General features: G+C 43.3%; 1 protein-coding gene across 1 annotated transcript in view; it reads left to right on the top strand.

Moving 5' to 3' along the window:
- NPAS2 (neuronal PAS domain protein 2) overlaps positions 1-12,789 on the top strand; it is a 105,181-nt gene that overhangs the window by 69,241 nt on the left and 23,151 nt on the right. The window contains exons 6-9 of the mRNA XM_040054811.2: positions 292-412; positions 1,430-1,543; positions 10,478-10,596; positions 12,246-12,328. Coding sequence (XP_039910745.1) covers positions 292-412; positions 1,430-1,543; positions 10,478-10,596; positions 12,246-12,328 — 437 coding nt within the window. The remainder of the gene's footprint in view (positions 1-291; positions 413-1,429; positions 1,544-10,477; positions 10,597-12,245; positions 12,329-12,789) is intronic.

Consider the following 12,789-nt stretch of genomic DNA (forward strand, 5'->3'; position numbering starts at 1 on the left):
AGCCCTCTCCCAGGTCTCGTCGTTTAACTGCTGTATGAACATACCTGCTGTACCTGATGGTCTCTGAGAAACGTTCAGTATTGCTGAGTGCTGACACATAATGTAACGACCAGCCCACAGAGAAGTGGCCGCTCTGTCCAACAGTGTTCAACTCTGTTTTAGAGTATCTGGAAATCAGTGAGGAAACTCCTGTCAAATGTCACAGGCTTTGTATCGACCTTATTGCGCATCTCTGCAACTGTTGGTTGCTGTGATATTTCTGTTTGTCTCGTAAGTTATTTCTCTTTGCAGTGTGATGTCTTGGATCAGAATTTGTTAAACTTCCTCCCAGAACAAGAACACTCAGAAATTTATAAGATGCTATCTTCTTGTATGCTTATGACAGATTCTGCCTCTTCAGATTACCTAAAAAGTAAGTTTCATTTTATCTTCTCTAGTAAATGAAAAAGCATGGACAGGATAAAAAAATTTCTCCCACAAAGAGTTTTTTATGTGATGTGCAATAAAAAAATTAGGTTCGTAGCCTTTCAAAAAGATCTTGCTACCTGGAATGACCCTTTGATTCTATTTTTAAATGAAACTCTGCCTTTATTTTACTAGGCTAAGACTACTTGCAGTTATGTTAATTATTAAATATCATATCATTTGAGACAGCTAAGGAAAATAGGTTAGCTGATGGAAATTGAGAGTTCGCCTGAGACAAATCACATCTTAATTGATATTTCAGCCTGTTCAAGTAAGATGTAGTTCAGAGATAAGCTAATGTGGTGTACCTTTGGTTTGCCTTAGAGTCGAAAAATACCTCTAAAGCCATTGTAATTCTTTTTCCAATTGAATTTTGTTTTTCTTAGAAATGTTTTTACTTCCTCAGCCTTGCTCACTCTAGGAGGTAAGATGTAGAAAACCAGTAAACAACATGAGAATGCGAGATACACAGCTGCTCGTGCAAATCCACTGTATCATACAGAACCTGCAGCTGATAGCTAATACGCCAGCGTTAATTTAATAGATATTTTGAGGCAATTAAGCATGGTTTTCCAACACAAGATGTAGAACAGCTGTGAGTTGTGAGGAGCCTAAATCGAAGAAAGCAGTAAGTGAAGGACCCAGTTCTCTCTGTTGCTGCACCGAGGCTGTGGCTGTGTAGCTGCTGTGATGAGGTGGTGTCAGAGAAGGGCGAGTTAATCTCCGAGGCTGTCCCTGAGCTGCAGGCTCGCCTGTGCACAGTGCTGAGCAATCTATCCCTGCAAGGCGCTTCCTTGCAGAGCCCTGGTCCTGCAGTGTATAGCACATTGGTGTTTAGGACTCCTGAGTGTTAACAAGCTGCACTTGTGCTGCCAGTTGCAAGATTGGGGTTGGAAGACACCGTTGGTTGTGTTTAGCTTAAATAGTATATTTATTTCTTCTTCTTCTTCTTTTAACAATCCAGCTGACAATGAACTAGAGTTTTATTGTCATCTTCTGAGAGGAAGTTTGAACCCAAAGGAATTTCCAACATATGAATACATAAAATTTGTAGGAAATTTTCGGTCTTACAGCAATGGTAAGCTTTAATTGTTGTATAAATGTTACTTTAGCTGTGTAAAATAAAAGTATTGCTCCATTGAACAAGACAGGCTTTTAACTGTCAGAAGTATTTTTAACATTACGGGATAAATTTTGCTTCACACGGATCTCATGGCTGAGTTGCAATAGCTGGATGAATACATGTGATGAGTGAAATTGTGTTAGTTGCCTTTGTTACTGCCCTTCACTTGCAGTGATCCTGGACTCTGGGTAAGTTTGCAAATAATGACAGGTTTAGAGGAGGATTTATTTGGGCTCACTAATACTGTGCGCTAAGACCCCACCTGTTAGCAAGATGATCATCTCGCTACCTTATCTGCTGGTATACATTAAACACAGAACTGATAAAATCTGCCAAATCTGTCTTCTCACCCTTCTCTGCAAAGTCCTGGAGAAAGGCAGCAGTGCCACGTGGCATCAAAACGTCTGAGGACCCTGCCACCCACTTCCCTGTCCAGCTGCCATTTTGCATTCTTCTCCAGCACTGCAGAACCCAATAGTCTGCAAAAAAAAGGGAAAAACTGCAGTCAGCATAGTCACTAATGCACCACAGTCAGTCCAGGGAAACCATCTTTCAAGGGATGAAGAGCAGATTTCCACCTCACCCGTTCTCTAACAAACAGATTGCTGCACGGCCATTAGTGTCGAGAAATGAAATACTCTTTTATTACTTTCCTTCTCCTGCCTGCCCAAGTTTGCTTTAGTTACTTGCCTGACTGAACTCCAGAGTGGCATTTCCAAAGTTGCTGGTATTGTTCCAAATAGGTCATCCTCTGCAAAAAAATTCCCCACCGTGCTTTCCAAAAACTGCACGCCACGCTGTGAAAAAGTGTCCCTGTCCCCATTTAACTTTCTGCTTTTGCTCCACATGACGAGAATAGAAACCTACATGCAGAATGGAAATATGTATTTCTTGTTTGGTGCCATCTGATTTGAGGCTCTATTTGTGTAAAAAAATGTAGCTGCCTGTATGCTTTCTAGTTTGAATGAAGTGAAATGCGCCTGCCTGACAGACACACACATCAAGCTGTTCTGTTTTCTAGAGCAGAAACCGGATTTCAGGTGCTGACTCATAAGGATACATTTCTACCCGGGGAATTTCTGATCCATTTTCTTCAAGGATTTCCAGCCCTTTATTTTGGCGTGACATTAATATTGCCCCCTTACCCGTTAGGATTTCACATCCCAGCAATTTTATCAGTGGCTGTTTCTCAGAAGAATGATAAAACTTACATTACAGATATCTTCCCTACCTTAATGCATAGAAACTAAATGGGAACATATCGATTTCAGAAGACACCAAATCATTTTCCAAAGACCCCATCTTAATAGCTTTCAAACAAGTCATGTGCTTTCTTCTTCACATTTTTTCCCCTTTGTGCCATTTTTTTCCAAATCTTCCACTTCATTTGTCTCTTCCACTTTCTTCCCATCTCTGCTGCAGTCTGACCTCTGGTTGACAGGGAGGGACAGCCTTAGCCTGGCTCTGTGAGACGGTGCCTCCTGGCCCCCTGGCCATCTGACTAGTTTCACTAGTTCAGTGCAGAGCCTGGTGGAAATGCCTCTCCAGTGCGTGTCCAGCACTGCTCCCCTTTGGCTGGGAGTCACCCCCCTGGCTGCTGCCCAGCAAAGGTGGAAGCAAGTGCATTGGACTCACATGTAGCAGCAGCAAACTGTTTGCTTGGGAGCTGATACCCTTGGCTCACAGGGTGAGCATCTGGAGGAGGATGCACACCTCCAAAGAAGCTGTCCTTGGGTCCACTGGTCTCCTTGCACCGGACAGCTGCCCCCTGAGCAAGGCCCAGGAGAATCAGCTCAAGTGAGCATATGAATGCTCCACCCCTGGGGGAAGCCACCCAAGGGCTGGGGGCAAGCACCTGCGCTTTGGCACAGGGACTTGTGGCACAAGCAGCTTCGAGCATCTGGTGGGTGCAGTGGTGGGCTGGGTTCCTGCCTGTGCTTGGCCCACAGTTATCAGGCACCACCCCCCAGCCTGTGCTCCGCAGAGCTGTCACCTGTTGGACCTGATGGTAATTGCCCTCTTTTCCTCCTGGTAAATAAATACCCATTCTCCAGTCATCCATCCTCCAGGTGTGAGGCCAAGTGGGCAAGAAAGTAAATGGCAGGAAGGGTGGGAGGGACACGCAGGGTACCATGCAGGGAAGCATTTGTCCTGTATGCGTAGGATCAGCTGGCCCCAAAGCCTGCTTTTTGGAGGTGTTTGTGAAGGAAGGATTCTAAGCTAAAGATAAGAAAAGAGTTAGCTGGGGGAGAAAGACAGAAATTGCAAATTAGGCTTAATGAGCAGAAGACATTCCTTATGAATGTATTGAAGAATGTTTTTCCCTGTAGCTTTTCCCAGCAGTGGAAGTGTGAGCATGTTTTTACACATGGGAGACTGATACAGGATGTTCTTTAAATACAAATCCTGCCGTTCCTTTTTAGCCACCCAATGCCAACTCCTACCTTTGTTTCCAATGGTTTGCTGAGCATATTCTGAGTCCACTCTGCCTGCATGCTCCTGCCTCAGGAATGCCAGAGCCTCTATGGCCAGGGAAGTTCTTTTATCCCTGGGCAGGTTACATCCTATCAGGATACTTAGCTGTTCTGTTGTCATTAATGTAGAGTCAGCAAAAGCCTGAGTATATGTCTCCATTCCTTCTCATTTAACCTTCGCTGATGTTTTTGAGAACTGGTAGGTTCTTCTTAACCCTCTATAACAGAAAATATCACTATCTTTATTCTACTTCCACCTAACCTTTTGTGTAACTTCCTTTGACTTATCATCTCCTTAGGCTTATTTTATTATTGTTTATTGCTCATACAGTGTTGGTGCTTGGGGCCAGGAGGTCATGTGTGTGAGCTCCCAGTCACCTTGCCCCCCTCCCTCCTCCTTCCTACCTTCTCTGTAAATCGCATTGCGACTTATGGCTGAGAACATCATATCGGGATGGGTTTGAATGGATTAATTTGAAGGATTGTGGCTTAGAAAGCCAGTTAGGGGCTTAGCTTCCCTCCCTAACTTTAAAGGGAGCTCAGGGGCTTTAAAGGCCATTGCACTGAGATGCCAAAGATAATTTTTTTCATGCTGAAGTAGAACAAATACCTGGTATCTGCCAAGGTGACTTGTCACCAGAATTGCTGTCAGAGAGCCAGATCACACACGGTCAACATCGAACCCATGCTTCTCCCACAGAGGAGCAGTAACCAGCATCTTCGCTGATCCCAGAAGAAGCAGGAACATGCACGTACAGGGCCAAGAAATTGCCCGGGAAAGCTCTCACAGTTCACAGCAGGTATTCAGTCTTTCAGGAGATCACTGTCCCTGGAGCTCCTGGGGTCAGCTATAGCTGTGGGCTACAGCAGCTGCCCAGTCCAGTGCCAGGGTTAGCAAGAGCATGCACACTTGGACTGGTCCTGAGGAATCTGTACTCTGCAAGCCTTACTGCAGAACATTTCTGCAGCTGTATCTGCACCAAGGATGTGACATGAGCTGCCTGCACATGAGTGAATCCCCGTTGCATTGGCTGTGCCCAAGCGCGAGCAGCCGACCAGCGAAACAGCAATGCAAGCTGTGCAGAGCGCCTGCATGAGTCACTGGCTGTGCTAAATCAAATACAAGAGATTTGATTTTCCATTTGGGAGGATTATATAATCATCATTAATTAAGCTTCAATGAGAAAAGCGGGACCGTAACCTGATGTGAAGATTCAGTAGTCCCGCGAGGGGAAGGGAGGTGGCGCATGGGCCACTCGGATGAGGAGAGTGGAGTTCCTTTCTGCTTGTGTGAGATACGTCCATTTGCTGTCAGATCATCAGGGTTGTTTTTGTTCTATTTGCAAATAGGAACTCTGTCCAATATATTTATATATTTCAGGTTCTGGGTCTGTAGCCCAGATTTTAACAAGAGACATGAATGTCTGCAAACATCTGAGGGAGCCAAGTGCATCACTGTACCTATTGACCAGTAGTACCTGATTAGAGAGAGAGTCATATCAGCATCACCAATGAATAATACAGTGGCTCACATCCAGTCATGCCTGAGGGCTGAGGGGGAAGGCAAGTAATAAAGGTAACCCTCCCCAAACATCCAAGAAAGTGCTCAGTTCCTGGTATAAAATGTCAAATTGTGTAAGAATAAATTATTTTACAAAGCCGCTTAATAGCTCACTCTGATAAGAAATTATAAGATGGGCTGGATTTATCCCTCCTGTGAAAATTGTTTGTACATTCTTAAAAAGACAAAGATCTCTCATAATTATATATCCAAATATTGGCTCTGGTATTCTCTTTCTGAAGTTACACACTTGCTTAAAAACTCCTGAAAGGGGCAAAACCAGAGTCCTCCCTTTCAAAGAGTTAACCAATATTAAAAAGGACCACCAGCATCTTTTAAGTGATAGATATGTCCTTTCATCCAAAAGGCCTGAAGCTTTTCTCTTGAAGAAGAAGATAAGCATTATGTGAAAAGAGTTCCTAATCAAGTAATATAATATTATGGTGGAATTTAAAATTGTGCATTTTTGTTCCCAATTACATGGAAACTCAGGAAGTATCTGGTTACTGAATGCTAATGATAGCAGATACTCTACTGTTAGCTGATACATCTCTCAGATATAATAACAAACATCAAGAAAATTACTATGTTGAGGAGGAAAAAACCCTTAACTTTCAGATAAATTAATTGCATCTGACTTAAATTTTTAAAAGAAATAAACAGTTAATACAGAAGATACATTGATCTTGAGCCTCTTGAGTATATGCTGAAATATCTGAAACAAGAATCACTCAGTCCAAAATGTATGTTTTGATCAGAACCAACAGCCACATGTTATTATTTGCTATGAACAATATCATAGAAGCTGCAGCTAACAAAATGCAGCCCTCATGCTAGGCTCTCTATGCAAAGAAAAGACACCATTCCTGTCCTGAAGAATCTGCTTGGGATTCATGTCAGCACAGGATGGCCAGGGGAGAAACAGGAGGAGGAAAGAGGAGGGAGCAGATCAAAGTGGACAGGTGATATATGGACACTGTCACTGTTACTACTCTACATAGCTACTGAGAGCAGTCTGGCTTGCCACCAGCACTTTAGATTTCTTCATTATATCTATTAATTGCCAAATATTCTGTTTATCTGAGGCCTGAATTAATTTATATGAAACAACTTTGATTTTATTCTGGTCTGTTTCGCTCGTATTTTTTGAAATCACTGTTCAGTTTATTTGACAGTCACTAAGACTGGTTCTTTAAACATTAACATCTCCTGACAAAGTAGGAAGGAGGGATTTCTTCTTTCAAATGGCATAAGCAGGAGGTTTGCTATCTTAGGAAGATTATGTTTTACACATTCCAAGTTGAAGTAAGATGACCGAGCAACTGACTGCTGTACTATTATTAACTGAATAAAGTGGCATCTGAGGTTTTTTAAACACGTTTTTCATTCCTTTCATGTGGCATGATTTCTCTCCCTAAGGATAAAAATCCTTTTGTCTGTGATAGTGAAGGGCTTGGTTCCTTGTGTATATTATTTATTTGTAACATTCTGTCCCTAATGTCTTGGTCTTAAGAAAAATCAAACAACTATCTCTATATAGGTAAATCAGTTTCTTTTTATCTTAGGAGATATTTGCAGGTATTTAATATTTATACAAAAGAATTTTGTAGTAGTCTAGGAGCAGGTGTGATAGGTAACCACAAAAACTATTCAAATTCATGCTAAGGAGCATCAGCTGGCTGATACATATGAGACAACTGTTTCACCTTTCTGATTATGTATTTGGCTTTGTCACATGACCTTCTGATTCCTGACTCAAGGTATTTTGTCTCGATCATTTAATTGTGAAACACACAGGCCTTCACACGAGCCCACCTGTTTATGGCCAGCCTAATATTTTCATTAGGCATCTTTTGACAAAAGCACTCCAAGCCCTATATTTGACTTATTAATGTTAATATCACCATAGCATCAGACTTGATCCTGTATTTTCTGTTCCACTGGTTTTCTGTGGCACTCTCAGAAAGTTTGCCACTGAACTTTGCTACCTCAAGTTGTTATTTTTCTTTTAAAGAGACTTGGAGAGTCATAAAGTATGATTTTTCAGAAGGTTATAAGGTTAAAATGTTATACCAGGGTTGTAATTTTTTAAAAAATCATCTAATGATCTCTTTTTTTAACTACACTTCGAAATTCATCAACCAAAATATGTTGAAATTTAGTGACCAGCTGCAAAAACAGAGCCAAGCAGGCTGTGCAGATAGAGCTGTGGAAAGAAAAGATACCAACAACCTAAGTCAGGCAGCAAAATAATTCAGAAGCAAATGTGAGCGGTTTTTTTTTTTTTTCTTTCTGTTATTGTAGTTGTCATTTTCAGATGGAGATGTACTTTACAATGTAGTGGCTACCTGCCTGCATCATTGAGGCTTTTAATGCTCTGGACATTGTCAAAGACAGCTGAGTAAGAGGTGGCACAGTAGCTGTTCAAAGACAGGATAACATCCAGCCAGGCCAGCTCTGTCACATCTCTTTGGGCTTATTCATTCACTGCTGCTTAAGTTCATAATTTCCAAATGTTGTGAGGAAGTCCCAAATTACTGCCTAGCTGTCCTACACAATAATTACTACCCTCTTACTACTGCATTTACCTGTTGGAAATATAATCCTATTTTGTAAATGCCACATTCAGGAATGGGTTCTGCTGTCTTCTAAGTAAATGCCACATTCAGGGGTCTGTTCTGCTGTCTTCTGGGAATATGTCTCAGGCTCATGACTGTTTACATCCAACAGCTGACATAAAAAAGCCATCTGCTCTCTTTGGTGTGACTCAGTCTCCACTTCCTTCTACAACTGGTGTCAATTGCAAGCCCATGGTTCACTAACTAGGTTAACTTACCCTGCCTGTGTTTCAGAGGCTAAATGTGCTTATCTTATTTTCATATCTTAGAGCCCAGACTGTAAGAATTTGCTACTGAACTTGGCTATTACAGAGAGAAACAGCTCCACTGACTTCAAATGTCACAACATACTACATAGCAAGCTTGGAAGTAACTTCTCACAATGCCCATAATGCAGGTTTATAGCATTCCTATTTATTTTTAAACAGGACCAACTACAGAAATCAACAGACTTGCACTAAATAATAATTTCAGAGATGGACCAATAACCCTTTACTTAGGCTACTCATGTGTCCTGTAGAACTTGACTCTTCTTTTTTTCAACTTTTTGTTTTAATCACATAGAAGCCCACATATATACACATAACCCCAGGATCAGAATGGGAACATATTCCTAGGGAGTCCCAAGAGTACGTGTGCTCTGCTGTTGAAAGGAGGAGAAATTTGCCCATATTTTTTATCTCTGTATCCAGTCAGCCATGCCCTCCAGTCTCAACTATGAGAGTGGACTTAATCTCTGTGGATGTTCATGTCTGTGCTGTCTTCTCACTTAAAGAACCTTTCTTTTCCTTTTTGGTGTAATACATATTTGTACACGCAGTGGCCTAAACCAGTTAACCACAGGTGTGAATTCCACTCAGCACTGTGTTTCCTGCCTCATACCCTGTTATCCTTGTTACCAGTAATGCATCACTATTCTAAGGCTTTTAATAGGTTGAATTGGGTTCCAAAAGTACATGTGATCACTTGAGACTTCTTCCATCCCTGCAATTTGTAGTAGTGAATGAAATCCCTGTGCAGAAGCACCCCAGGATAAAAAGGGCTAGTTATCTTCTCCCCAGACAGATACAAAACTCTTCACAGTAATGCTTTGCCCTGTGCAGAAGAGCCAAACTGTCAGAAACTTCATGAAGGTGGATATAGGGGCCTAATAGTAAGGAAAGAGAGTGTCATATTAGTATTAATCCCTATTAGCCTTAAATTAGCTCGTATTGGTGAACTCTGGCTGCTGGATAGGACCTTCTCTGCCCCGCCCATGGGAGAAAGTCGGCTAGGCAGGGCAAGAATCCAGCCCAGTTCACACTGCAGCCTGGCACACCATTTTCTTTCATAGCTGTGGGAGTGGGATTACCATCTCTAAACAGCTTGAACTTGGGGGAATAATTTGCATTATGCCATTCTAGCCCGGGACTGTGGGCTAGTTTACAGCAACATGTCCTTCTGGCAATGCACCTCTGTGGCAGGAGGTGCTAGTGGGCTCTCAGAGCAGCTGGAGCCATGCAGTCATGAAAGACACAGGTAAAAAGCATACACAAAATATGAAGCCACGTCACCTCCAGTTTTTCCCTCTGTCCAGTTTTGGAGGAGACAGCAGGCCATCGGCAGACTCGCCAGATGAGCCCGTCTCTGGAAACCTGTGCCACACATGGGGTCCCTTTTCCTCTTCTTTAAAACAAGGATAACTTGAGCATACTGGGGACAGTTCTTTCGATGCAGAAGGGGGAGGCACTCTTCAGCAGCCAAGAATCACAAGCATCCTCATGCTAGTTTGATGAAGTCTCGCTGGCTGTGGGCCCCGGTGTTTTGCCACTGATGACTTGACGAACTCTCTTCAGCTACCTCCTTTGCCAACACTTTTCTTCACTGCATCATGGAAGTTACAGTGCTAGGCATGCTGCAGCTTTTTTTTTTTTTTTTTTTTTCCTTGTAAGTGGTGAAAAAGAGCAATTGGATGCGTGGGGTTTCTTTCCAGAAAACTGGTTTATGCTCTGTAATAAGGTTTGGCCTTATTTTTATCAGGATTAACCTGTAAAATTCATACTTGAAGTTAAGCTCTGATGCCTTTCTGCCTAACATGACTGACTTGGATTTAAATATATGCATATCAGGTTTAAAAGCTTTTAGAGCACTTCTCCGAATAAAAATAGTATTAGTACACTTGGAGTGTGCAAAATATTCAGGGAGAGCAAATCTTATATGAGGCATGACTCCAGGTCCCATTTTTTTCTGTAACTAGTGCCTAACTCCACTTGCAATGGATTTGATGAGGCTGTCCCAAGGGCTTTCAGAGCATCCCCAGGAAAGCAAATCTGCTTTGTTGCGACTGTTCGTTTGGCAACGCCTCAGTTTTTAAAGGTAAGTGCTCACCCTGGGTCCTGTGCATTTCAGAACTTCATGAAGCACTTTCAGACGGGGTGACACAGAAGGTTCTTAGTTTTGCTAATTGAATGGATTACAGATATCACATTTCATGCATAAAAATCCAGTGAAGAGGATTATCGGTGCAAGCCAGGATCTGTGGACGCAGTGTCACTTCTGCCCCCGTTGCACAGGATAGAGAAACCCTCCTTGCAGCAGGAATTGCAAAGTCGCTTTGAAATTTGGTTCCTCATTGCTGCTTTCTGTTCCTGCAATGGAACAAGGTACAAAGGTCTCAAGGGTCTTTTCCAGCCTGGTTAATTCTGTGATTCTGTGATTTTGTGATACAGATGACCACCAACACCTTCATTTGTTCTCCTCAGCATCTTTGGTCGATTACTATTTGTTTCCCTTCTCAAGAATCCTGGAAGTAAGATAGCTGCTTGTGGTTATAAGGATAGACAAACCAAGCTTATGCCTAAACAGTGCTGTTCCCTGATTAACAAATGTGAACTGCATCAGGTGTCCTGTGCCCAGAATTTAAGAGGTTTTTTTAATGTATTTAAGATGTGACCAATATGAAATCACTGCTCCCTTGACCTGGTTCCATTCTAGACTGTGGGAGAGGGCAGTGGACAGGCTGTCCTTACCAGTGAGGATGGAGACTCTCCTGCAGGAGAGATGTGAAGGAACCCTGGATGCCACAAATCCAGAATGCTGATGCTGGGAAGTCCCAGGCCAGGAGCCTCCAGGCTGACTCCAGGCAGCTCATGGAGCTGCAATTGCCCCTGCAAAGCACCCAGGGGGAGAGGAGAGGTTGGCAGAGCAGAGCTTGGAGTGGACAGTGAGGTGGCCATGGGGCGTGCAGCCAGCCCCAGGCCGTGCACAGGTGTGCACTGTGCTGCCATCCTTCCCTCTACTTCCCAGCCCCAGGCAGCAAGTGACCACCAGTGACTGCCTCCTGATCCTCATCTCTCTGGGGCCAGGCCATCCTGCCTCACTGGCAGCCCTGTGCCCTGCCTCGCATAACTCACTTGTTAATTGCCAATGACCGTGCTCCTGAGCACTGAGGGCTGCTGTCAATCAAGGGCCAGCTTGTTCGCTGTGGCAGTGAAGTGCGAGGCAGCACTGACCCCTTTTAGCCACTGGACAGGTCCCAGGCAGGCTGGCTGCGTGAAAAGGCATTTCCTCCTCTGCAGCTGCTGAGGGAGAAGGAAAGTGTCCCCCTTTCTCAGAGAGCTTGGAGGGCAGACACCCAAAAGGACCAAGGATGGTGGGTATCTTTAGTAACACAGAGGGAGTGAAGCAAGATGTGGCAAGCCCTGGTGGGATCAGGCACAGGCTGGATGCTGGGAGAGCCCACGGCCACCACACCCCAGGCAGTGCTTCAAAGCCAAAAAAGTTTCGGCACCCTAAGGCAAAGTCTCAGCTCTTAAGTATGTGTGCGTTACAAGTTCTTCTCCCTGTCTCCTGTAAAAAACGTTGGCATTGATAAATACAGTAGTTTGCTCTCTGGAATGGCCAGAAAATGGGTGAATCCTCTGTTTTCTCCTCTTACACACCATATATTTATAGCTAACAAAAGCTAGATGAAGCAGAGGGGTGAAGCTCCAACTCTCAGTAAGTCAGTTTTCTCCATTGGACAGGAGATGTGCATCGTAGAAGAACCTCTAGAGGAATTCACATCAAGACACAGTCTGGAGTGGAAATTTTTATTCCTGGATCACAGGTTGGTGACAAGAAAAGCCCTGCTGGTTGTTCTTGGTGCTTTTCTACTACTATTTCACAAGTACAGTTCTCTCAAGCAGTGTTCCATATCACACCTAAATCTCACGAACAGGAGGGCTGCCACTGAAATTCCTACAAAAGCTGATGTTTGCTATTTTACGTTTACTTTTGCTTTTATTTTTAATGGGCTTTTTAAACAAAAGGGCTCTGTTTCTTCAGCTGAATTTGTGATTAGCTTGTTCTTCCTTCCTTTAAAATTATCAGCAGACCAAAGTCTGTCACATGGCAAAATGATCTAATTATTTTACAGCTGCAGAAATCCTTCTTTCCAAATCCAGTCATTGACTGCGTGTGTGCAATTCCCACTGAGTTATGGAGGGAAAGTCTATGCGGGCCTGAGGCATCTGTGCTGGCAGAGGTACAAAGCGAATGCCTCAGCATGCCACAGATGAGCTCTCCAGG

The sequence above is a fragment of the Hirundo rustica genome, chromosome 2, assembly GCF_015227805.2.
Source record: "Hirundo rustica isolate bHirRus1 chromosome 2, bHirRus1.pri.v3, whole genome shotgun sequence".
In the NCBI taxonomy this organism is placed as follows: domain Eukaryota; kingdom Metazoa; phylum Chordata; class Aves; order Passeriformes; family Hirundinidae; genus Hirundo; species Hirundo rustica.